We start from the raw sequence: 27,308 nt of genomic DNA, 5'->3' as shown, positions 1-27,308 counted from the left end.
ACTAGGGAAAAGAGCATCACACTGAGTCTGTAAATGCAGCACATTCCAATGAGCAGTGAAACCATCTATGGAATAGGAATAAAGAATGTTGTCTGTGGTCAATTTGCCCTCTTTAATTTTTAGTTGGCAGAGTTCAACTTAGCTAAATAACTATATTTAAATGATGGTCATTTAGTACCTTGGTACTCAAAATATGCTCTGTGACTAGCAACACCAGCATCATGTGCAAACTTTTTAGGAATACAGAACCCCAGGGGCTACTCCAGATCCACAGAATCAGAATCTGCATTTTAGTTAAGATTGTCACGTGTTGAGCTGCACACCAAAGTTTGAGAAACTCTGCTTCCGTAACACCTTAATATGCCCATATTAACAACATGAGGCAGAAGCATAAGTGAGTGGCAGGGCCGGCTGATGGTAACAAGGCTGAGAGGCTGTTCACAGAGCAAGTTGAAGGTGAATGCCAGAGGAATTTAGATCTCAGCTAAAGAGTATTCCAGTAACTCAACTTTCCACAAGTGGACCTTCTGAAAGTCATGATCTTCTTCAAAAAGATCCTCCTTGTGAGAAAAACAAACTTTTGCCCAGTTATCCTCTTGAATTACCAGAATAAAATCTCCAGTTCAACCAAGATAAAATGAATTTCCCAAACTCAGAAACATGCAGGATCTATTTACTCCACCATAATTACAAATGGAATTCAAGGCAGGATAGTGGATTCAGCCTCTTCCATTTAAGATCAAACCTTTCACTGACGATTTTGAGGGCTAATGATGAGACTACTGGATTTGAAGATATTAATGACCCATTAGAAAGCTAACTAATGGCTAACATTAACAACTCAGGCAACAACAGATGTTGGCGAGGATGTGGAGAAAGAGGATCTCTTTTGCATTGTTGGTGGCAATGCAAACTGGTGCAGCCACTCTGGAAAACAGTATGGAGGTTCCTCAAAAAACTAAAAAGAGAACTACCCTATGACCCACCAATTGCACTACTAGGCATTTATCCAAGGGATACAGGTGTGCTGTTTAGAAGGGACACATGCACCCCCATTTTTATAGCAGCACTATCAACAATAGCCGAAGTATGGAAAAAGCCTAAATGTCCATCGATGGATGAATGGATAAAAAAGATATGGTGTGTATACATATATATATATATATATATATATATATATATATATACACACACACATACACACACACACACACACACACACACACACACACACACACAATGGAGTAGTACTTGGCAATCAAAAAGAATGAAATCTTGCCATTTGCAACTACGTGGATGGAACTGGAGGACATTATGCTAAGTGCAATTGGTCAGAGAAAGACAAATAACATATGACTTCACTCATATGAGGACTTTAAGAGACAAAACAGATGAACCTAAGGGAAGGGAAGCAAAAGTAATATAAAAACAGGGAGGGGGACAAAGTATAAGAGACTCATAAATATGGAGAACACAGGGTTACTGGAGAGGGTGTGGGAGGGGGCATGGGCTAAATGGGTAAGGGGCATTAAGGAATCTACTCCTGAAACCATTGTTGCACTATATGCTAACTAATTTGGATGTAAAATTTTAAAAATAATATAAATAAATAAATAAATAATAGTGAACTAATGGGAGAATCACACTTGATGATGGAATGTAAACTTGGTTAACTGTCGTCTATTGTGCCATTCATGAAAATAGAGGGGCAGCATCTTGTGTTCACGTACACAACATTAAAACAGAGACACAAGAAAAAATGAACAATAACATGAGGTTAAAAGTCTCTGTAGTTATACAGACAATGGCAGATCTATTTTTTTTTTAAGGTTTTATTTTATTTTTTGAGAGACAGATCATGAGCAGGGGAGGGGCAGAGAGAGAAGGAGACACAGAATCTGAAGCAGGCTCTAGACTCTGAGCTGTCACCACATGGCCTGACATGGGGCTCAAACCCACAAACAGGGTATCATGACCAAAGCCGAAATCGGACACTCAACCAAGTGAGCCACCCCCACGCCCCTAAATTTTCTTTAATCAAAAATTTTCCCTCTCATTTACTATTAGATCAATTAGCACTATAGGCATACCTCTTTTATTTATTGTGCTTCCCTTCACTATACTTCAGGTATTTTTGCTTTTAACAAATTCAAGGTTTGTGGCACTCCTGTATCATTCAAGTCTATCAGTGCCATTTTTACAACAGCATGTACTTCATGTCGGTCATATTTTGGTAATTTTCACATTATTTCAAGGTTTTTCATTATTATTATCTTTGTTAGGTGATCTGTGATCAGCACTTTTGGATGTTGTTACTGTAATTGTTTGGGGGCACCATGAACCACACCCACACAAGATGGTGAACTGAACTGATAAATGTTGTATGTTCTGAGTGCTCTCCCAACTTTCTGCCTCTCCTCAGGCCTCCCTATTCCGAGACACATCAATACAGAAATTAGCCTAATTAATAGCCCTACAATGGCTTCAGGGTGTTCAAATGAACACAGTCACATGTCTCTCACTTTAAATCAAATGCGAGAAATGATTAAGCTTAATCAAGAAGGCATGATGAACACCAAGAGTGACCTCTCAGAGTTAGCCAACTTGTGAATGTAAAGAAAGACTTAATAAAGGAAATTAAAAGCACTATTCAAGTGAACACACCAATGATAAGCAAAATAGCCTTACTGATATACAGAAAACTTTTAGTGGCCTGAGTAGATCAAACCAGTCACAACATTCACTTAAGCCAAAGCCTAAATCCAGACAAAGCCCGAACTCTTTTTAATTCTTTGAAGGCTGAGAGACATAAGGAAGCTGCATAAGAGCAGTCTGAAGCTACCAGAGGTTGATTTTCATAAGGTTTAAGGAGAGAAGCAGTCTCCCTCATAATATAAAGGTTCAAGGTGAAGCATAAAGTATGCACATAGAAGTTACAGTAAGTTGTCCAGAAGATCCAGCTAAATAAAGTAAATCATGAAGGTGGCTACATTAAACAACAGAGTCCCAATACAGACAAACAGTCTTAGATTGTTACATTAGAAGAAGATGCCTTCTGGGACTTTCATAGCTAGGGAAGAGAACTTAGTGCCTGGCTTCAAAGTTTCAAAGGATAGACAGACTAACTTTCTTGTTAACAGTTAATGCAGCTGGTTGAAGCCAATGCTCACTTCACTTACCATTCCCAAAATACTAGGGCCCTTAAGAATTATGGTAGATCTAGGGGCGCCTGGGTGGCACAGTCGGTTAAGCGTCTGACTTCAGCCAGGTCACCATCTCGCAGTCTGCGAGTTCGAGCCCCGCGTCAGGCTCTGGGCTGATGGCTCAGAGCCTGGAGCCTGTTTCCGAATCTGTGTCTCCCTCTCTCTCTGCCCCTCCCCCGTTCATGCTCTGTCTCTCTCTGTCCCAAAAATAAATAAACGTTGAAAAAAAAATTAAAAAAAAAAAAAAGAATTATGGTAGATCTACTCTGTGCAAATGCCAAAGTGTAGCCTGGATGACAACACATCTATTGACAATATGGTTTACTGAGTACTTTAACCTCACTGCTTAAAATATCTTCTGCTCAGAAAAAACAATTCCTTTCACAACATTGCACATGGACAATGCACCTGGCACCTATGAGTTCTCATGGAGATGAACAGTGAGATTAATATACTTTTCATGCCTGCTAACACTACATCCATTCTGCAGCCCATGAATTAAGGAGTAATTTTGACTTTCAAGTCTTATTCTTTAAGAACTACGTTTCACAAGACTATAGTGGCAAAAGATAGTGATTCCTCTATGGATCTGGGCAAAGTCAAGTGAAAACCTCTGGAAAGGATTCACCATTCCAGACACCGTGAAGAACATACACAATTCATGGAAAGAGGTCAAAATATCAACATGCACAGGAGTTTGGAAGAAGTTGATTCCAATCTCATGAATAATTTTGAGAGGTTCAAGACTTTGGTGGAGGAAGTAACCGCAGATGTGATGGAAACAGTAAGAGAACTAGAATTACAAGTGTAGCCTGGGGCACCTGGGTGGCTCAGTGGGTTGAACGTCTGACTTCAGCTCAGGTCATGATCTCCCAGTCTGTGAGTTCGAGCCCCGACTCAGGCTCTGTGCTGACAGCTCGGAGCCTGGAGCCTGCTTCCCATTCTGTGTCTCCCTCTCTCTCTGCCCCTTCCCTGTTCATGCTCTGTCTCTCTGTCAAAAATAAATAAACATTTTTTTTTTTAATTAAAAAAAAAAAAAGTGCAGCCTAAAGACGTGATTGAATTGCTACAATTTCGTGATAAAACAGATGAGGAGCTGCTTCTTATACATTAGCAAAGAAAGTGGTTCCTTGAGACAGAAGATGCTATAATGACTGCTGAAATGACAACACAAGATTTAGTATATTACTTACTCTTAGGTAATGAAGCAAGAGCAGTGTTTGAGAGAAGTGACTCCAATTATGCAAGAAGTTCTAATATGGGTAAAATGTTACCAGTCAGTAACAGAAACTACAGAGAAATTGTTCACAAAAGGAAGAGTCAATTGATGCAGAATACTTCCCTTGTCTAATTTTAAGAAATAGCCACACGGGGCGCCTGGGTGGCTCAGTTGGTTGAGCGTCCGACTTCAGCTCAGGTCACGATCTCGCGGTCCATGGATTCGAGCCCTGCGTCAGGCTCTGGGCTGATGGCTCAGAGCCTGGAGCCTGCTTCCGATTCTGTGTCTCCCTCTCTGTCTACCCCTCCCCCGTTCATGCTCTGTCTCTCCCTGTCTCAAAAATAAATAAACGTTTAAAAAAAAAAAATTAAAAAAAAAAAAAAAAGACAGGTAAAGGGTGACAAATAAGTCTGGTCTTTTCTTTAGCACTGGCCAGGATCTTATCTCCAGTATGTAAGCCTTCATGTATTCAGTGAAGGTGGAAGTTTAAAGGCAATGACCACTGATTTGAGACCATCAAATTAACTCTCTTCATTCTGATGACATGCTTGCTTTTTTTTAAATTATTATTAGCTTTTTACTCCTACAAACAAACAATAAAATGATCATAAAGATATTCTAGTTCTGGGGCACGTGGGAGACTCAATCAGTTAAGCAACCTACCCAGTCTTGATTTCAGCTCAGGTCATGATCTCATGGTTTGAGAGTTTGAGCCCTGCATCACACTCTGTTCTGACAGCAGGAGGCCTGCTTGGTGGTATTCTTGCTCTCTGCCCCTCCTCCACTCTCTCTTCTCAATAAACTTCTAAAAATATTAAAAAATAAAAACTGGCAATTTAAGAATGTAATTTAGAATAAACTGAAAAATTGCAACAGAAAAAGCATTCAATAAGCTTAGTTATAATTTGTATGCAGAAACCAACAACCCTATTATAGTAAAAACAGCTAGCAAGGATTCCATTTACAACAAAACAGCAACAAAAACAGAAAAATAGTAATAAACTTAAACCTCTTAAGAGGTTTATATAAACACATAAAATGTTTAAAGGTACCAAAAGATGATATAAATTTAAGACTAATAACAAAACTATCAATTCTTACTAAATTAATCTATAAATTCCACATGGTAAAAAAATAACTTGACTTTTTTATTGCATAAGAAAAGGCCAATTTTAAAGTTAAAAAAAAATCTAGGGTGCCTGGGTGGCTCAGTCGGTTGAGCTTCCAACTTGGGCTCAGGTCATGATCTCACGGGTGCTGAGTTCAAGCCCCGCACTGGGCTCTGTGCTGACGGCTCAGAGCCTCGAGCCTGCTTTCAGTTCTGAATCTCCCTCTCTCTCTGCCCCTTCCCCGTTCACATGCTGTCTCTCTCTCAAAAATAAGCATTCAAAAAAATTTAAAAAAAAATTTTTTTTAATTATGAAGAGTAACTATAGAGAGGGCAATGGCCTTATTATTTGTATTATTACTATTGATATTATTTGATAAAAGCATCAAATACAAATACAATGAAGTATTAAAGAGTTCAGCTATATCAAAGTTTAGTGGACAATAAATATGATCATTCAAGAAATTGTGTGGTAACTCTCATTTATCAGGAAATACAGTAAGATGGATCTGTATCTTTTTCCCTACACCAAAATAAATCTCAGCTAGATCAAGAATGTAAATGCAAATAACAAAATCATAAAACTAGGAGAAAACATGTAGGGTTTTGTTTATTTGTTCTTGCTTTAAATAATCTCATCATGAGAGGCTTTAAAGCATGACTCAAAATCCAGAAACTATCAAAACAGACTAATAAATTTTGCTGCAAAAATTTTCATCTGGCTACAAAGGCATACAAAATAAAATCAAGAGGCAAATTATTTTTAAAATTTTTTTTAACATTTATTTATTTTTGAGAGAGAGCGAGACAGAGCATGAGCAGAGAAAGGAGACACAGAATCCAAAGCAGGCTCCAGGCTCTGAGCTGTCAGCACAGAGTCTGATGCAGGGCTTGAACTCACAAACAGGAGATCACAACCTGAGCCAAAGTTGGATGCTTAACCGACAGCCACCCAGGCACCCCAAGAGGCAAATTATTAAAGGAAAAATACTTTCAACACATAGACAATTTCCACAAACAATACAAATATAGGTAAAGAATGTAATGGATTCAAAGAAATGACTCCTAAACAAATGAAAACTTACTCACAAGAGAATTGCAAAATAAATTACAAACTAAAACCTGTCACCAGTAAGACCAAAAAGTTTTTGAAAACATACTCTTGGTGTGACTGGGTGGCTCAGTAGGTTAAGCATTTGACTCTATTTTTGGTTAAGGTCATGATCTCACAGTTCAAGAGTTTGAGCCCCACATTGGGCTCTGTGCTGACAGTGCTCAGCCTGCTTGGGATTCTGTCTCCCTCTCCCCCCGCCCCCCCACCCTCCCACCTCCCCACCTCCCCACCCCTCCACCTTCAGTGCACGTGCACACATGCTTTCTCTCATAAACATTTAAAAATATTTTAAAAAAATGAAAATACACTTTAGTCTTGAAAAGGATGTAGAAACAAAAGGCAACCTCCTTTTGTTTGAGAGGGAGTAAACTGGTGTACTTCTACAGAAAACAATTTTAATCAAAATGCATTCTTTGACCCAGAAATTCCCCTTATAGAAATCTACCTTAGCTCACAGATATACTAGTACATGTGGGAAAAGATACGCTATTTTAACAGCAACAGCAAAAAAAAAAACAAAAAAAAACTATCAAAAAAAATATACATTCAGCAGAATACTATTTAGCCATTTTTAAAAAATGCAGCCTGGGGCAGCTGGGTGGCTCAGTCGGTTAAGTGTCTGACTTCCGCTCAGGTCATGATCTAACGGTTCGTGGGTTCGAGCCCCGTATTGGGCTCAGTGCTAACAGCTCAGAGCCCAGAGCCTGTTTCAGATTCTGTGTCTCCCTCTCTCTATGTCCCTCCCCCACTCATGCTCTGTCTCCCTCTGTCTCAAAAATAAAAAACATTAAAAAAAATTAAACAAATAAAATGCAGCCTGTTAAGAGAAAAATATATATATATGTAACAGTATATAGAATGCTACCATTTGAATGTTAAAAAGATGGGAAGTTATGTACGTCCTATGTATCTTTGTATATAGGACTAAATCTGAAAGACACACTAGAAATTTGATTGCCTCTGAGAATGGGAACCACAGACAGGGAAATGGAGGTGATTGGGGAGGAGATTTACATTTATACTTTTTTCAGTCATGATCAAGTAAATACATACTTTTTTTTTTTTTTAAGGTTTTTTGTTGTTGTTTTGTTTTTTTGAGAGAAACAGAGAGAGAGAGCACACGCGCACATGGTCAGGGAGGGGCAGAGAGAGAGAGACAGAATTCCAAGCAGGCTCCGCAGGAACTCATAAACCCTGAGATTGTGACCCGAACCAAAATCAAGAGCCAGATGTTTAATGGGCCACCCAGGTACCCCTGTACTTTTTTTTTTTTTTTTAAGCAGGTGTTTGTACTCTATTCCTTCTCTATGTCCCTAACTTTAAGGTATTCTGGCTTACACATCAAAAATAGGAAAATTAAATTTTCTCCTTTGCCACAACATCCAAAACTACTTAACTTTTCCAAAGGATGAGGTATGAGAAATATGAAAATGATACATGTTTCTCTTCCTGTGCCCACCCACCTACTATTCAAAAAGTAGCTAAGTCATGTGTTGAATCATCTATTTTTAGCTACAATTAAAAAGTAGAGTTATGAAAGTAACAGCAGCTGATCAATTTTTTTTTTTAATTTTATAAACGTTTATTTTTGAGAGAGAGACAGAGTATGAGGGGGGAGGGGCAGAGAGAGATGGAGACACAGAATCTGAAGCAGACTCCAAGCTATCAGCAAAGCCTGATGCAGGGCTTGAACCCACAAACCATGAGATCATGACCTTAGTCAAAGTTGGTCGCTTAACCGATTGAGCCACCCAGGCGCTCTGCAGCTGATCAATTTCTAATCACAGCACAGTCCCAGAAAATCAGTTCTAACTGGTGGCAAAGGTGCTCACCTCCACCATGGCTTACCATCTCAAGGCTGTGGCATATCAAAAATGTAACTAGATTAAGGAACAGTAAGAAAACTAGGGGGAAAAGTGAATGTGTAATAGCAACCAAAGAATGGATTAAAATGAATTTTTACAATAAATTAGAAACTATCCTTTTATAGTAAAGGTAGTAATTTCTTTCTTGCCAGAAAACGTATATTCACAGCCCTCTTTTATTCCACTTAAAAGTGGATGACTTTCTTTGAGATAATGATTTTCTACCAAGTTTTAGGAAAGTTAAACTATTAAAAGAACGAGAAAACAAAACTATAGAACATCTCTCAATAATAAAGTTTCTGCAGTCATTTACCAGGGATCAAATGTTACCATTTAACAGTAAGACAATCCTCAGACACTAGGCTTCTTTGAGCTCTTCTTACAGAGACACTAAAGTAAATGTAATACACTAAACAGACACTATTTTCTGCCAACACAAAACGTTAAGTCACTATACACTTATTAATTAAATCACATTACCACTCTACGTGGATGTGTAGTTGACAAGACAAAAATCAGTTACTGCATCCAAATGTTAATATATTTACGTATTATTTGCAACATGGTTTTATTCTGAAACAGAAAAGTACTTTAGAAGGCTATTATGCAGCAACTAAACTTAATACTCTTGCAGAGAAGCCCAAGGCATCTCACCTAACACTGCTAATTTATTAATTTGTTCTCTCTGCTATAAAGTTTCATGTTATTCCAACATTAGATTACCTTAAAACCAATTATAGCTCCAATTAGCAATCTATTTTAATCTAAATAGATTAAATATAGAGAAAAAATAGAGAAAATACTCAAAGTCTATGCATTTTAGAACTTCAAAAGATGCGAGGTGCCTGGTTGGCTCAGTCAGTTAAGCATCCAACTTCAGCTCAGGTCATGATCTCACAGTTGGTAGGTTCGAGCCCCGCAACCGGCTGCGTGCTGACAGCTCAGAGCCTGGAGCCTGTTTTAGAGCCTGTCTCCCTCTCTCCCTGCCCCTCCCCCACTCACCCTCTGTCTCCCCCTGTCTCAAAAATAAACATTGAAAAAAAAATTTTTTTTAAGAACTTCAAAAGATGCAATTTAGTAAGCATTAGACTTTAGCCTAAACCATTTCCTATAACCTATGATAAAAGAATTTAACCGATCAAAGAATATAATCACTAACCTATTATAATAACAATTTATTTTTTTATTTTGATAACCAAAACTCACAAAACCCTGGGAATAAATAAACTGTGCTGCAGACATTAGCAGGTTACAAACTGAGAAATGTGCAAGATACTATAAATAAAAAAAAAGTACAAAGAAATTGGATAGAGTTGGATAGTTTAGGATTAAGGATGTTTGCCACGTATAGGAAAGGCCTGAAGTTAAAATACAGAAACTGCAGGTTTGCTAAATTTGGAAATATTCACTGATGGACACAAACTGAGTCAGCATGTAGACTGATCTGAATGAGAATCATAACATGCCTGACGCAAGAATGAATGGGCTCAAGGGCAGCCAACACAATACGGAGATGCTCATAGTAGTAGGATGCAGAGGAAAGAAGAGACAGCAGGGAACAGGGGCACAGAAATACCAACTTGAGTTAATTTCTGCTTCAAGACCTGGCACATTTCATGCAATTCTACAAAGTTATTTTGCTCTATTGATACACTTAGAAGAAATGAAGCACAATTGCATAAAGCATTAATTAAACAAACATATTAGCCTCGTAAGAACATTTTTATCTTTCCCTTCTTTCTCGTTTCCCTAATGGATACTTTATTTTTGCCTCCTCTGATCTAATCCTGATAAGAACTAGGCTCTTAACCTATGAGGTCTCAATTACCCAGTATTTGAAATAAAACTCTGCCCTCCGCAAAATTTTTCTAGGGCAAAGGTTCTTAAAGGAGTCCGTGACCACAGTTAAAAAAACTTAGAGCCTCCCTATAATCACTGCAAATAACCGTGCACCACTCCTCTCCCCAGTCCTATTCAACTTGGTTTCTTTGCCAATGATCAATACCAGTAGAGGAGAAGAGACGGAGAAGACACCTCCTGTTTGTCTATGTATGGAGTCCCCATTCTGTACCTTCCCAAACTGAGTTCATTCAAGCGTTATTTCTCTAACTTCAGGATTAGAGGACTGCTACTATCCTTGAAGACCATGAAATAATTATTGAAGTTCTAGACATAAAATTTAGAAGCTAAACTCTCCTGTGTAGTTTCATAACTTTGCTTCCTACTCTGTGTCAAACCCCAAGGCTGAGTGTCTTCTTATATTTTTTTAATTAGAAAGATGTTTAAGAAGCAACATAATGAAATCTACAATTATCTTCACTTTTAAATTATTGCTAAGACATGCAAATAATTACCTGCTGGTAAAAAGGAGTGACTCTGGACTAGCACTAGGGTCCTCAGATAGGAGAGTCCTAACCCAGTAATGAAACTTGATGTGTGGCCCTTGGAACTCCCCTTAGGTCTATTAAATCTGTTTCTTCAAGTGAAAAGTAAGGACTAAAGCCAAACATTTTCCACATTCACAAAGCACACTGCTCAATTCTGTTCTTGTTCTGTAAAACTGCTGAATCATTTTCATGTTATTTTGTATGTTAATCACTGATTATCTATTAATAACTATTAAAGCTGAAACCCAGTTTTATCAAGTATAAGGGCTGCTGACAGTAATTACTCATTCTGGTATTTCAAACATTGATTTATAGCCTCTTTATTCCACAGAAGCGGTAAATTTGATTTTACTCCTGGAGAAACACATACCTTTAATCAAAATGTTAGCTACATACACATGTCATGTAGAACAGCCAATTTTTTGAAGATTAAAGAACATTAACTGAGTACCTCCTGTATACAGAGACATTGGGGAATTTGAGGCATTAGAAAACAGTAACAAGAAAATCCATCTTTGTCTCTTAGGGGCATATAATGCACTTTAAAGGGCAGGAGTGGCTCAAATAGAGAAAAACACAGGGCAGCAATTATCATATGTAACATAAGGCCTCTATGATCTCTGAATTTCTGACAGAAATTCCTGACAGTGGTCAGAAATGACTTACTACGAGGGGGCACTTCATCTGGCCCTGGAAAGAAGGGTAGAATTTAGACCAAAAAAGGAAGACATTAGGGGGTAACAGGCTAACCAAAACATGGATGGCTCAGAATGTCAGGAATCTGGGCTCTGTCTACAAGGCCAGAGGTAAGCAATGGGAAGAGTGCAGTTTGTTCTCTGTGTGGTTTTGTTTTTAGAGAGAGCGCGAGCAGGGGAGGGGCAGAGAAACAAGGAGAGAGAGAGAATCTCAAATGGGCTCCATGCTCAGCAGAGACAGGGGAGGCTCAATCCCACGACAAGATCATGACCTGAGCAGGAATCAAGAGTCCAACGCTCAACCGAGCCGCCCAGGCACCCCTGTGTATTTTATTCTTTACTACTAAAATTCATATTTAGTATTTCTGAATCAAATGTATTTACAAATCAATGTGTACATAAAAGTGTTTTTTTCCCTCGCACTGAAGAAAATCTGTCATAAAATCAAACATACGTCATAATCGATAGCTTCTTAAAACCAACACCAGATTTGGAAGAACTGAGTAATAGTTCTGAGAATTGAGGGAAGTAAGGCATTTCCACAGAAATAGCAAAGACTCAGATTAAAGGTGCTGCTCCACAGAGATCCACAGACCAACTCAGGGATGGCAGGTGGAGGATGTGCTCTGGATAAATGGAATGAAAAGAAGCTCAATAGAGCACCCAGATCAAGGGAAAGTTGGAAATGTTAGACTTAGAACTCTAGGACGAGAGAGGTACCTGGGTGGTTGAATAAATTGAACATCAGACTCTTGAACTCAGCTTAGGTTATGGGATTATGGGGTTATCCCAGGGTTATGGGATCAAGCCCTGTACTGGGTTCTGCACTGGGCATGGAGCCTGCTTAAGATATTCATTCTCTCTCTCTCTCTCTCTCTCTCTCTCTCTCTCTCTGTCTCTCTCTCCCTCTGCCCCTCACGCCCCCCTCTTGCCCTCTCCCTAGAATAAATAAATAAATACATGCATGCATACATACATACATACATATTACTCTAGGATGAGAGATGACCACAGGGTAGGAGAATAAAACTCGACTTATCTTAAGACTCCAGGAGCACACATGCAAACATAGACATCAAACACCAGTTTTAAAAACAACCTATTCACACACTACATGAGAAAATGACAATATTTTAAAAATTATGAAAACTCAAAAACTTTATCTCCAAAAACCTTGACCTGTAGCACAAGTGATGTGCTGTAATCCTCCCTCTACCGATTTATTCCATTGCACTTTCCAAAATGGCTACTTGATTCTAAAGGTATTATTGCAGTATATCAGCCCTGCTATACTTTTCATGTCATTAAGCTAGAAAAGAGGTTTAAGACTATCTAGGAAAAAAAAAAAAAATTGCACTAATAGTACTGTTCTTGTGTAATGACTGGGGTTAAGCTTGGCACATTATTTTCTATAATGGCTTCACATTTCAAAAAGTGAACATTATGAGACTAGTACAATTAGGTAGCTTATGTATACAGAATTCAAGGGTGAGATGAAGCAAAATTTGTATTACCATCTAGACTCTGTATCCCAAATGCTTTACCTTCCCTGTAATAACAATTACAAATTCTATTTCATCTGTAGAAGAAAATATATGTTATTTATAGTAAAGGAAAAAACCAAAGGTATACCCAATTGTCCTAGAGCACATTAATTATACACTCCTCTTCAACCAAAAAAAAAAATGGAAATTCTCACATTTGACTTGTTTAAAAAAAAAAAAAAAGTCAGGGCACCTGAGTGGGTCAGTCACTTAAGCATCCAACTTCAGCCATGTCATGACCTCACAGTTCGTAGGTTCGGACCCTGCATTGGGCTCTGCATTGACAGCTCAGAGCTTGGAGCCTAATTCAGATTCTTTGTCTCCTTCTATCTCTCTGTCCCACCCCCAACTGTGCGCTCTCTCAAAAATAAATATATAAACATTTTTAAAAATAAAAAATAGGGGCGCCTGGGTGGCTCAGTGGGTTAAGCATCCAGCTTCATCTCCAGTCATAATCTCGCAGTTCATGGGTTCAAGCCCCATGCCAGGCTCTGTGCTGACAACTCAGAGCCTGACACCTGCTTCTGATTCTGTGTGTCTCTCTCTCTCCATTCCTCCCCTGCTCATGTTGTCTCTCTCTCAAAAATAAAGATTAAAACAAACAAAAACATAAATTAAGTTCAATTAGAATGACAGTATTTGGGTGGCTCAATCAGTTAAGAGGCCACTCTTGAATTTGGCTCAGGTCATGATCTCTAGGTTCGTGCAATCAAGCCCTGTGTGGGGCTCTGCAATGACAGCACAGAGCTGCTTGGGATTCTCTTCCTCCCTCTGCTCATCACCAACTCTCTCTCTTCTCTCAAAATAAATAAACTTAAAAAAAAAAAATTATAGTGAAGCTTAAAGAAAAGGGTTGTGTCTTTGTTTTCTATGGCACACCTAGCACCTGGCACAAAAGGATATGCTAAATAGATGACCAATGAGGAGATCTAAGGACTATAAGGACTTCCAGAAGTTAATCCTTACTATCCTCTTTTAAAAATATTACTTATTTATTTTTGAGAAACAGAGCATGAATGAGAGAGGGGCAGAGAGAAGGGGGGAGAGAGAATCCCACCCAGGCCCCGTACTGTCACCACAGATCTGGAAGCAGGCCTCAAGCTTACCTGAAGTGGGACTGGAGCTCAAGAACCATAAGATCACGACCTGAGCTGAAGTCGGAGACTTCACCAACTGAGCCACCCAGGCACCCCAATCCTTACTATTTTCTTAAATAATTATTTCAGTTAGAGTATCTACAAATCAATTGTGATCAGGGTTGTCTGGGATACTTATAAACAAAAGGAATGGGGAATATTTAAAAAAAAAAAAAAAAAGGAAGAGCTATAGAAAAGGCTGACTTTTAAAAAGACCATCCTATCCTGCAAAGTCGACGAAAATATTAATATTCACATGAGCCAGCAACAAGGGGTTTGGAAACCAGGGATTAGGAGTTTCTACTGGGGATACAGTAAGAGTTAAAAACAAACTGTCACACTTTTATTACCATTTTGACATTCATTTATATAATCTCCACCAAGATACATAAAATAGTCTTATTTGAAATTTGAAAGGTGCAATGTGTAATATAAAACCAATTCAAAAGCCAACTTCAAGGGGCACCAGAGTGGCTCAGTCGGTTAAGTGACCAACTTCAGCTCAGGTCCTGATCTCACGGTTTGTGAGTTCGGGCCCTGTGTCGGGCTCTATGCTGACAGTCAGAGCCTGGAGCTGCTTCGGATTGTGTCTCTGTCTCTCTCTCTGCCCGTCCCCTGCTCACATTCTGCCTCTATCTCTCAATAACAAATAAATGTTAAAAAAATAAATAAAAATAAAAAGCCAACTTCAAGGCCCTCCAACAAGCACCCACAAAGCCTTCAAACTGTGGGCTGGCATGTAATTTCCTAAAATAAAGATATCCATTCCCACTAATTTTTCAAGTTTAAATACTGAAGTTAATTCTTGACCCCTTTCTCTCTTAATCCTTCATTTCTTTAACCCTACCTTTCATAACCTTTTCATTTAGCAACCCCACTACCAAAATTCACATCACCTAATACAAGAGAAAAAAGGGGTAGGATTTCCAATTAAAAAAAAAAAGAGAAGTTAACACACTTAACTGCCCTCTGCCCCTGTCTAGCCAGAAAAAAATTAGCCAATAAGATAATTATTTAAGAGGAATAAGTAATTAAAGGAAACGGAGTAAAATATTCACTATTAGATGTTATGGACTAATTCTTTAAATGAGAAAAAACAGCAGAATAGGTAGGTAGATTTCAGGTCTTAACTCAGACTATATCAAATTCTCTAGCTCTACCATGGGGAGAAAAAAGCATTAGAAAATATTCTGGAGAGAAAATAAATCATCTTTAAAGTAAAATACACTTGTGAAAAGGAAAATCATCACACTGTCTAAACCAACTCACCCTTAGCAACCTTATATATGCAGAAGAATTTACAACAGAATATTTAAATATCAGTACATTTTTTCTTCCTGTGGTTATAAAAAATTATATTTAATGTTTATTTTTGAGAGAAAGCACGAGTGTGAGGGGGCAGTGAGAGAGGGAGGGAGAGCATCTGAAGTGAGCTCTGTGTTGACAGCAGAGTCCAATGCAGGGCTTGAACCCACAAATAGAACCCTGAGATCATGACCTGAGCGTATGTCAGACATTTTAGCTGAATGAACAACCCAGGCTCCACCCAAAATTATTATTTTTATAAATGATTCTTTTAAGATGGACATATGCATCCTATCTCACAAATGAGCTTCATGTACTATAAATGCAGGCACAAACTTAAATTAGCCTCCTATATAATCAAGGTTTTCCAAAAACACTCAGCAGCCAAACACTGTTAATGTTTTCACCCAGGGATGAGACATTGACCGTGTGTTTCAATTTGACAATGTTTATCAGTTAGCCTCACTCCGTTTCTACAGGAAAGAGGATGGGCCTATGGTTAAGAAAGCAGTATAGAATCAATCAGGCTTGAATTTGAATCTGGTCCACTTATATGCCAGATGTTACCTTCCTTGGACAAATTTATCTACTCTCTTTGAATCTGTTTCCTCTACTGTAAAATCCCTACATCTTAGTATGATATGAAGATTAATATTAAGGGTTAACATTTACCAAGTGTTTTGCTGGGCATACAGCACTGTTCTAAGTACTTGAATAATTTTTTTTTAATGTACACTTTTTCTTATTTTTTTATGTTCATTTTTTTAAATGTTTTTTTAATATTTATTTTTGAGACAGAGAGAGACAGAGCATGAACGGGGGAGGGTCAGAGAGAAAGGGAGACACAGAATCCAAAACAGGCTCCAGGCTCTGAGCTGTCAGCACAGAGCCCGACGCGGGGCTTGAACTCACGGACCGCGAGATCATGACCTGAGTTGATGTCGGACGCTTAACCGACTGAGCCACCCAGGCGCCCCTATGTTCATTTATTTTTGAGAAAGAAAGAGCACGCGCGCACAGGGCAAGGGGGGGGGGGGGGAGCGAAAGACAGAGACAGAGACAGACAGGGGATCAGAAGCAGGTTCTGTGCTAACAGCACAGCCCCAATGCAGGGCTGGAACTCACTAACTGTGAGATCATGACCTGAGCCAAAGTCGGATGCTTACTGAGCCTAGGTGGGATGCTTAACCATTTGGGTCACCCAGGTGTCCCTACATTAGATCTATTTTTAAAGGCAGCAGTATTCTCCTCACTTTACAGATGAGGAGAGCCATATTCGGTTTACAAAAGCAGTACTCCCTGACTTTACAGAAGCAGCAACCAAGGAAGAATTAGTAAGGCCCATATTCACAAAGCTATTAAGTAGAGCAAAGACTCAAAAAAACTCAAATCCTACCTCTCAACTCCTATCTACATGCTAATTTAGATAATGTATTTAAATACTTCAGCACAGTGCTTGAGCAACAGAAAGCAGGGAGCATTCAATAAAGGTTACTTTAATGACTGAAATTAAAATCTCACATACATCACTTCACACAGGTCACTCCAGTCATGGCCCCACTGGTGTCAGTAAAGAGGAAAGAGACTCACCTAGATAGGAAGGTGAAGAGGAAGAAAAGCTTAAAGAAATAGCTTTAGTTATTAAATGTTTAGTAACTAAACATTTGTTTCATTTTTTTAACATTTATTTATTTGAGAGAGACAGAGCATTAATGGGGGACGACGGGCAGAAAGAGAGGGAGACACAGAATCTGAAGCAGGCTCCCGGCTCTGAGCTGTCCGCACAGAGCCCCATGCAGGGCTCGAACTCACGGACCGTGATATCATGACCTGAGCTGAGGTCAGATGCCCAACAGACTGAGCCACTCAGGCGCCCCTAGACATTTATTTTATAAATGTAACTTCAAGTTATCTAAAACTGGGAAAAGCAGTTTTAATACTAGAAACCACAGGGAAATGCACCAAAGGAAAACAAAACAAAACAAAACACCTTCAACAACAAGTAATGAACAAAGGGAGCCCAAGAACAGGAAGAAACACTTCTGCCCTCTTCTAACGCTCTCTGCACCCAAAAATGAATCAGGGCTTTTTTCGGAGCCTAAAAAGATGTAGTAAAATGAAAAATGCTGTGACTTAAACAGTTACCTTACAGCAGGGAGACCTACACCTGGATACAAGCACATAAAACAAATGGATCAGGTCCCAACACTTGCTACACGGGGACTGTAAATCACCCAGATCCTTTATCTCTAACCTCAGTCTTACCTCAGACATTAAGACAGAGGGTAAGTGACAGCCCTAAGGTCAAGCCACTAGTATCAGAATTAGGAGAAAAATACACATTTTCCTGAGCCATGTTCAGTAAGGTTTTCTTTCCCCTAAACACTAATTAAAGACAGTGTAGTGAGAGCCTCTGTAAAAAATACCCTGCCTTAAAAAATAAGATGAAAATAAAAACAATGGGGTGCCTGCGTGGCTCAGTCAGTTGGGCATCCAACTCTTGATTTCTGCTCAGATCATGATCTCACAGTTCATTAGTTCAAGCCCCCACATCAGGCTCTGTGCTTATAGTGTTGAGCTTGCTTGGGATGTCTCGGTCTCCCCCACCCGCCAAAAATAAACATTCTAAAAACCAAGTCGATAAACATTTAAAAAAAAAAACCTGCCTCAACTAATTCCTAGCAGCAGGCCAATTTGGTGATGAACCATATTCAAAATTTCTTCTGAAGAAAATGACATTTTTATCACTGTATTCTCCCTATGTTTATGTTACCTAAATGCATTAATATTCATTATATAAACTAAGCCTCTAGCCATCACCTTCAAATATTAAAGTTACAGGGGCGCCTGGGTGGCGCAGTCGGTTGAGCGTCCGACTTCAGCCAGGTCACGATCTCGCGGTCCGTGAGTTCGAGCCCCGCGTCAGGCTCTGGGCTGATGGCTCGGAGCCTGGAGCCTGTTTCCGATTCTGTGTCTCCCTCTCTCTCTGCCCCTCCCCCGTTCATGCTCTGTCTCTCTCTGTCCTAAAAATAAATAAACGTTGAAAAAAAAAATTAAATATTAAAGTTACAAATAAAACCCCATGTTAATGAAGTAACTTCAGGGACGTTTGGGTGGCTCAGTTAGCCATCCAGCTCTTAGTTTTAGATGAGACCTTATGGTTCGTGAGATCAAGCGAAGCCTGCCTGGGATTCCCCCTCCCCCTCTCCGTCCCTCCCTCCCTCTCTCTCTCTCCCACCACCAACCCCCCCCCCCCGTACCTCCTCTGCTCGCTTTCTTTCTCTGTCTCCAAATAAACATTTAAAAACAATTTTTTTTAAATAAAGGAACTTCATATATTTATCCTTAAGACCATTCTCCTCTAGCCCATCAGGCCTATTTTCATTTCACAGCCTATAGTATAAAACCTTCAACACAGAGTGAAAAGAGTCTATCGTATGTAATTATAACCATATAAAATTTAACATTCAAGGACAAACATAAAAAGGCAATTTTCTACACTTAAGAAAACTCACGAAATTTTCTAGGTTTTTGCTGAATGAATCCTTCTCTGCCCTTGTGGAGCTTTAACAACTTACTGCATTAAGGCTACTGAGAAATAAGTCCTCTACAAGAAGCCTGAAAGGCCAAATGTACTTCACCACCTTTACCAAAAACTAAACAGCATCAAGAACTATAGTTTAGTCTTCATGGTCTTTTCTTACCCTTGCAACTTAAATTTTCTCCCATCAATCACTGAGGGAACTGGACAGATTAAAAGGGAGCAGATCCTGGCCTATTAAAGAGTGAAAAGAGCCATGAGAAACTTTCCATTACAAAAAAAGTAAGCACACAGACTTTTAAGCATCAATGGAAGACCACCTTTTGCTTTCAATTCCCACTTCTCACAATATTCCACAAAGTTCAAATAAAGCAGCAATGGAGAACACTGAGAGACTGATTAAAGTTACATGTGAAGATTTCAGGGGTGAAGATTGCTAATTCAAACCTAACAATTGTGTTTAACAAACCAAACCTCCCACTCACCTTCTCCCTTCTATCTCCCTGCCCACCCCCCCAAAAAAACCCCTTGAACTCACATTGCTCAAGTGTTTGTCAAAGTTGGCCTTGTTTTATCAAGGAGGAAACATGCCTGATTTCATGCCTGTGAAATATGTGGTGGACTGGGCATCATGTGATGTTAAACAGCAAGTAGAGAAATGAAGTGAACATGAACCGGTTATCATGAAGGCTGCTGCTATCCTGCCACCAGCCTCCATGTTTCTGCATTACAGATACACTAACCTAAAAGCATATATTCATCTCTTTTCTATACTTTTTCTTCAGTGATGTGAAAAATGGCCAAGTTTATTTCGGCACATGATTGAAGAAAATGATTAGTATCTAAGTCATTGTTTTCATAGCCTCTACCGTTCAAGTCTTTCATCAACTTTCAAGAATCGCACAAAATTCACTTGGCTTCATTATTCAACTGTGTTTACACTGTTTTTATGGGAATATACAAGCAGAACAGCTCTCCCCACTGCGACTGTATTATGTCCTTTCTGAGCCTGCTTCTATTATCTATACCTAATCATGGGTCAAGGCACACCGGCCCAATGAAAGGCCAGCACCCTAAGGCTCTAAAAAGACTGTGACTTATCTACTCTATATATAGTTGAGATTTCAATGTGGCTCTAGAGTTTTGTAATCTTAGTTGTTCACAAAAATTAAGTCATAATTGGGAGAAGGGATGGTAAGCATTCTTCCTAGAGCTCCTGGCCCTTTACATTAAATAACCTCTCAAGTCAGGAGTCATCTATAGCTGAGTCATTTTAAGATAGAAAGGAAAACAGCAATTAGGCACTCTTATCTAACATAAACCCACCCTTACACCCCTAGGGAACCTCTTTCTTCTGTAACACAACATGGAGACTCTGCCCCACACATACCTATCAAAAAGAACCTGAAATTAAACAAATGAGTTATTTAATTTAAAACACATTATTGAATATGTTTAAATAGTACCATTCTCTCATTCTCAAGAGACTGACATCCCTTTTATTGTCTTCAATAAGGCATTGCAGAAAAAATACGTTTGGATTAAGACAAATCTAAATTTGAATTTGAGTTTGATCACAACTTAGCTGTTTAAGGTTGGCCAAATCCAACATCTTCAAGTCTCAACTTCAGCCCCAGTAAAATGGGTATAAAATACCACTTATCAAAAAAGAGAGTCGGGATGATGAAGAGAGAGTAAATAAGAAACTCCAATACCTAAGTACTTCCGATAAATACTAGTTACATTCCCTGCAATAAATGTTGAGGTGAAAACTCTGCAGAATCCTTATTACAAAACAAACAAACAAAAAAACCAAAATAAACCCAAAAATGAACATTTCCTGAAGCCTCCTTTATACGTGCCAGACACATTGTTAAGCACTTTTTCATAGTATCTTACTTAAATCTCAAGATATCCTTTAAATATCTTCCCCTTTTCCCTGTTTCAAAAAGGTTAAATAACTAAGCAGGTCAGAGAAGTGGGGAGTCCTATTTGGAAGCCAGGTCTTTCTGACTCCAAACACTAGGTAGGCTCTGTCTACAGCATGCCTTACATGGCTACTTATGAAAACACATGCAGCTCTCAGTGTTTGGTTTTCTTACTGGAAATAAATTAAAATCACTGGGAAGAAGTTACCTGAGCAATTTTATAAACATAATAAATTTCAAAGAGAACAATGATTATTAGATCTTAATCAAGCCTACTATCATAAAGTTTACTATCTAAAGGACCACAACCATTTCAACAATAGTTGTCCTTACACAGAAATTATTTACAAAATTAAGGTCATCACAGGTAAGTAAGCCATAGTATGGGCCACCCAAGCACATACACTATAATATGATCCTCAGCTCTGACCTACAACCAACACTACTGCTGCAACCATTCCAAGAGGCCCTGGTGGCACTGGGTTCAGGGATTGAGTGCCTGCTGTATAAATAGCAGTACTTCACTAAACCCTTCTAAAGTCCAAGACAAATCTAATCTTCCCTGTAATGAATTTCAAGATTAAAGCTCTACTTACAATTCTTATGTCATCTAAAATTTTTTCATTAATATTGTGTCAACTGCAGCTCCTCAGATTATTTCTAGTCGACCCAACTTGTGAATCACTAATAAAACTTATAGCAGAAAACCTAAGATTTTCATTCTTCACTATTCCACAAAACAAAGCTATAGGAGTATTTCTTATAACACATATTAAATCATAAGTGTATTCCAATACTTAAACTCCAAGAGTTATGCCCAAAGTTTACAAAGCAAATGAATTACCAGTACAGATTTAAAGCCCTTTCTGAGGAACACCTTGAAGAATCTGATAAAAGTCTTTCTCTCCAAAAATCCAAATATGTCTGTGCATATAAAACTTGGCTCACTACCTTAAAGGACCCCATTAAAGTCCATCTATAGCTCCCCTCAATTTATAGGGAATTCATCAATGCCAGATAACCTCTTTATTTAGAAAGTTCTTTACAATTTTAAAACATTTTACTCCTACTTCTCAAATTGTACAGTCCCTTAAGGAATTTACATTTATCAATTTTTAAAATTTTATTTACCTACAACTATAAATCAAAGATTCTTCCAAATCCTTTAAATTCTCATAATACTAAAAAAAACAAAAACAAAAACAAACAAAAAAAACCAACCACCTCTCATGTTCTTGGTCCACAAATATTGAGTGCTCACAAGATGTGTGGCCCTGAACCAGGGATGGCAAAGAGAATTCCAAGATACTGTCAAGGCCAGTGACCTTGAAAAGTTTACAATCTAGCAGTACAGTCTGTTCTACTTAAAAAACAAAAAAAATTAAAAAAAAAAAACTCCTTTCAACAATTTACTGAGTATTTTGAACAAAAACAGGTGTGGTTTTTAAGCTGAAGCCTTTAAATAGATAGGAAAAGGAATATTATGGAGGAAAAAAAAGCAGAATAGACCCAGAGAAATTAAAAAGAGGGAAAACCATAACCAAAGACTAAATTTTCTAGTAACATGTATCTAAAAATGTTTTTAATTTACCAGGTACGCCTGGCTTGAACACCTATAGCCACTGCCACAAATTAAGTCAACTTCAAAATTGGGAACAAAAAAACCATTCAATGAGAGGTAATAACTAAACTTAACAGAATCATTAGTACTAAACTGACAAAATTTCCATAAATATTTTACTTTAAAAAAGTTATTGCAAACTATTAAAATAGTAAAAAACTTAAGCAGATAGGGAACAACAACAAAAACAAGGCTGGTGTGCTCTTAAACTCCCATTATCAAGCCCAGAGCAGACGTCACTAATTAAATCACACCACCCTTTTTTCCCCACTAAGCCTCATTTCTTTCAAAATAAAGTTCCAGTACCTATCAGGGTGAGCACTATAAGTGAATTTGTTGTTATTGTTATTTTTCAAATACTGTTCAAGCCAACTAAATGAAGCACCAAAAATGTATGTACGTATTTAATGTCCAACGAATTTACAATAAACTTCATCTGAGTTGTTTTCCAGAACACAAAATACTCTTTAAAACTTTAAACCTCTCTCCGTTAAGGAGAATTTATTATGGTCAATATAACCTTAATTAGGAAAAGATATTCTTTTAAAAAAATGTAACACTCCACCCCCATGGAAGAGTTCCAGATAACTGTAATTAATTAACTACATTTTTTGGCAATCCTCATTTTTTACCCTATTTGAATTAAACCAGATAAAATTACTTTTTCTGAATATCAACAAAACTAAAACTAAACCTGCCTACATTTTTAGAAATGTAAGAATTGCAAAATGTAACAAAAAAGTGTAAGAGAAAGAAGCACTAATTTGTCCTTCCAGTTTAAAAAAAAAAAAATACAGGTCAGTTTTAACAAAACTCTAAAGAAAATATATGTGACCATTTAAAATTTGTCACTTCCTTCCAAAAAGAATTTAAGGGGGAACACAGATGCCAGAAGATGATAAGGTGGAAAATAAAAACAGATCACTGGAACTCCAGGATCACATTACCAGGTGGGTGATGCTTAGCACTAAATAAACTAACAGGAAGGAATGAAAACCTGAATTCATTAAGTTTTAAGAGAGCACTGTGGGATTAGGGAAACAAAAAGTTATTTCCTAAGTCTCCAAGTCTAGCAATGAAAAATACCATACTATTCTATGAAGAAACCAGGAGATGAGCATCCTAGCCTTAATAGCAGGATTCAAGTATTACATAAACACAGGCATGGTTAACAGATGACAACACAATGTCAGGAATATAAACACCATAAAAAGGAGCATTTCCCCACCCCACCTCTAACCTCAATTAGTAGTAATACTAAAAATAGTAGCTTTGAGGAAATATGTTAGTGTCCATTGGTAAAAACTAAAGTGTATCTTTTTTTCCCAAGATGTTTTATTTTTAAGTAATCTCTACACTCAACTTGGGGCTCCAACTCAACCAGGAGATCAGTAGTTGCACACTCTATACAGACTGAACCATACAGACTACCTGAAAACTAAAATATATTTTGGAATACTCTTTTAGTAAAGTTCCTTCAGCAGAAGCTGTTCTGTAGGCAGGACCTCAAATTATGCATATCTTATTTTGCTTGTAGAGCTCCGCATGCATACCCATGCAGACTTTTTCCATTATTTCATGTAATTTTAAGCCTAAGAAAGTTTGGAAAGGCTTGGTACTACTTTTACTTAGAAGGACACAAAGTATAATAAACATTCCTGCCCAGGACCTTTTCTTCCCCTCCCTAAAACAGGAATGAAACATGAGCCAGTTATCAAGACTTGAGAGATTCCGAGAGTAGTTATAAACCTTTAAAAATACATTTGCATCCAATGGAGAGTGGTGCCTTTTCATTTAGACAGGCTACTCATTTGGAGGAAAACGAATTTAAAATTTGCCTAAGTTGCCAAACTACATACGAAGATTAAAAAAAAAGACCAAGTGTATTCCCAAAGACACTATTATTAGTAAATGAACAGGACCAGAAAAGTAGGGTTAACATCTGGGCAGTTATTGCTGGAAAGAGAGGCAAGAGAGAAATGAACACACGGTGTCCATTTACCTGACACCTTTGGCCTCAGTGGCTCTAATTTTATTTCCAGCACGGAGGAGTAAACCGAACCCTTATTATATAGAACCTATTTGATAAATGGAAGAAAAAAATCTAAAGACTTATATCAAAGTTCCTTCAGAGGGCCAATAAAGGTAAAGCACGGTTTTCCTACCACTGAAAGGAATTAAGGGGGAGAATGGTAAGGAACCCATCTTCTTCCTCTTCTCTTGTCCAGAAAAACAAGTTTCCCAAATGCGCACAGTCCAGACTGAGGTTTCAACCCCCGGCAGTGAGCAACCAAAAGCAAGGACTCCTGCAGCCCAGACTAGGTTCTTACCTCCTGGATGCGCTTCCTGGCCCGCTGAAGCACTTCTTCGTAGCCCTTCTGCCGCAGCTCGCTAAGGCTTTCGTAATACTCCTCAGGGTCGTCGGTCTCAGTGAAAAGTACCTGGGACAGGATCTTCCAGCCGCAGGTGTCCAAGCCATGGCCCAGGTAGACCTGGAGCTGGTAACATAAAGTGTCGATCTCTTGCTCGGTCATCTCTGGGGCCCCCCCAAACAGCACGGTCCACATGCCAGAGGGCTCCTCGGGGAACACGGGTAGGCACTGCTCCAGCTGCGAGTTCACAGAACACAGCTGCTGGTGCACAGCACGCAGATCCTGGAAGGAGAAGAGCCCAGCCCAGCTACACTCCTCTGCCGGAGACTCCAGCTCGGCGGTAGGCGGCGGCTGCTCCGCGTCCGAGAGCGCCAGGGCTCCCGGGGCCACCTCGTCCTCCCTCACCATTTCCAGCACCTCGATCTCCTCGGAGACCGCCCCGCAGGCGCTCACTACTCGCACCGAGGACACCGGGGCCTCCGGAGGCGCCGAAGGGGCGGCCCCCGCCACATCTCTGCCTTCAGATCCCCTTCGAACCGGGCTAGTCTGGGCCCGCACTGGGCTTCTGAGAGGGCTCTCCGCCCCTTTGCCGGCCGGACTCCGCAGCAGCGGGTCCCCTCGAAGGCTGCGCGCACTCCGCGGAGAGCCGCCCTCCGCCCAGGCCGGACTCCTCCGGGGTCCCGGGCTCCTGCCCAGAATCGCAGAGGCCGTGGCCTCGGGCCGGCCCTTGCCAGCTGGACTGCCCGGCCCGCGGGTCCCGTCCGACGTGGGTGCTCCGGACTCCGCGCCCCCTCGCGCCCCCGCCTGCTCCCGGGAGCCGCTCCTCTGCCTCTGGGCCGTCCGGTTGTGGCAGGTTATGGCAAACTTGCCCTCAATCTCGTTCCAGGCCACAATGAAGACAAACTTGTGCTTCTCGCGCTCGTCGAACACATGGGGCCGCACGGCCACCCAGTCCGACTCGAGCGTCTCCTCCAGCGCGAAAGACATGGTGGCTCCGGAGCCAGGCCACGGGGGAGGCGCCGAGGGCCCTGCCCGCCCGAAGACTCACCGGCTGGCTGCACCGCGCCCCCTGCTCACCCTCGCTGGGCGCCTTCGGCCATCTTAGCGCGCCAGCCGGCTCTCCCCGCTTGCTCGCCCGGCCCTCAGCACTCGAACCCGCCGCGCTTCTTTGTGGCGGGGCTCGCGGGAAAGACAATACGCGTCCCCGGAGCAGGTAGTTCACATGGTCACGTGCGGCTGGATCTGTTTACAAGCCCCGCGCTGCGGCGGCGCCTCGCGTCCGACCCGGCCGCCCCCAGCGCGAGGCCGCGGTGCTGCGTCTTCGGCTCTCTGAAGGTGAGGCGCGGGTCCCGCGGGGCCAGGCAGGCCGGTAGGCGGTCAAGACCGGCCGCTCGTCCAAGCGGATCTCCCCGCCCCTCCTCCTTCTTCTCTTCTTCCCCACCGCCCGGAGCCGGCCTGACGGAGAAACGCGTCTCCAAAACTCTGAGCTTCAGAATCGCCACAATGTTGCCATTTGGCTGCTGACGTAGGCTGCTCCACGAGGGACGTAAACACGGGCACGTGCCGCACGCTGGTGACGCGGCGGCGGCGCGCACACCCCGTGCGCGCGCGCCGGCTCCGCCCCTCGGCGTCCCCCGCCCTCGCCTGCAAGCGGCCGCGCGCAGGACTCTGTCCATCTTTCCGCGCAGACTCCTTCTCCCAAGACTGGAGCCGGCAGTTGGCAGCAGTCAGTCTGCTGGCTCTGGAGACGGTCGGAGTGCCAGGTGTGCCTTGCGGTACAGGTGCCTCTGAGTCTCGAGAAGGAAGGAACAAAGGTGGAGGAACTGAGATTTTTCGAAGCCCCGTCATTCAAAGGCACCTTGAAATGTAAATGTGTTTGCTTTCGCTCTGGTGGAAGTCGGTATCGATAACTCCTATATTCAGAAAATACTCGGTAACATCACAGGAGCTATGTGCTAAACTTTACTAGGATACCCCAGATTGTTGGATTCTCCCTAACACTCTTGAGACACCGTTTAAGATGTGAAAGAGAATTGTCTGAAGACAACCCAAGAGAACTCCAAAACTAAATTAAATTAAATGAAAATTCAGTCTTGTTCTAATAGTATGAATGTTTACGTTCCAGTTCAGCCGTGTTTTATTGCTTCTGATTTCATCATTGTGTACTGTTCTGTGAACCTCGTTTTGAAGGCACTGGCTTAAACCCTTTTGAAGTTGAATTCAATTATCAGAGATCACAGAATGCACATACAAAAAAAATCATGTAAATC

At 40.3% G+C, this 27,308-nt stretch overlaps 1 protein-coding gene and 1 pseudogene across 1 annotated transcript in view; one reads left to right on the top strand and one right to left on the bottom strand.

Annotated features, from left to right (window-relative positions):
• Positions 1 to 26,588, bottom strand: part of JMY (junction mediating and regulatory protein, p53 cofactor) — a 104,331-nt gene extending 77,743 nt beyond the window's left edge. The window contains exon 1 of the mRNA XM_047849804.1: positions 24,997 to 26,588. Coding sequence (XP_047705760.1) covers positions 24,997 to 26,025 — 1,029 coding nt within the window. The 5' untranslated portion in view covers positions 26,026 to 26,588. The remainder of the gene's footprint in view (positions 1 to 24,996) is intronic.
• On the top strand, positions 461 to 1,673 carry LOC125172395 (proteasome maturation protein-like; annotated as a pseudogene).
• Positions 26,589 to 27,308: the final 720 nt, after the last annotated feature.

The sequence above is a fragment of the Prionailurus viverrinus genome, chromosome A1 (genome assembly GCF_022837055.1).
Source record: "Prionailurus viverrinus isolate Anna chromosome A1, UM_Priviv_1.0, whole genome shotgun sequence".
Lineage (NCBI taxonomy): Eukaryota > Metazoa > Chordata > Mammalia > Carnivora > Felidae > Prionailurus > Prionailurus viverrinus.
Note: the sequence above shows the minus strand (reverse complement) of the source record. Positions and strands in the feature narration are given on the sequence as shown.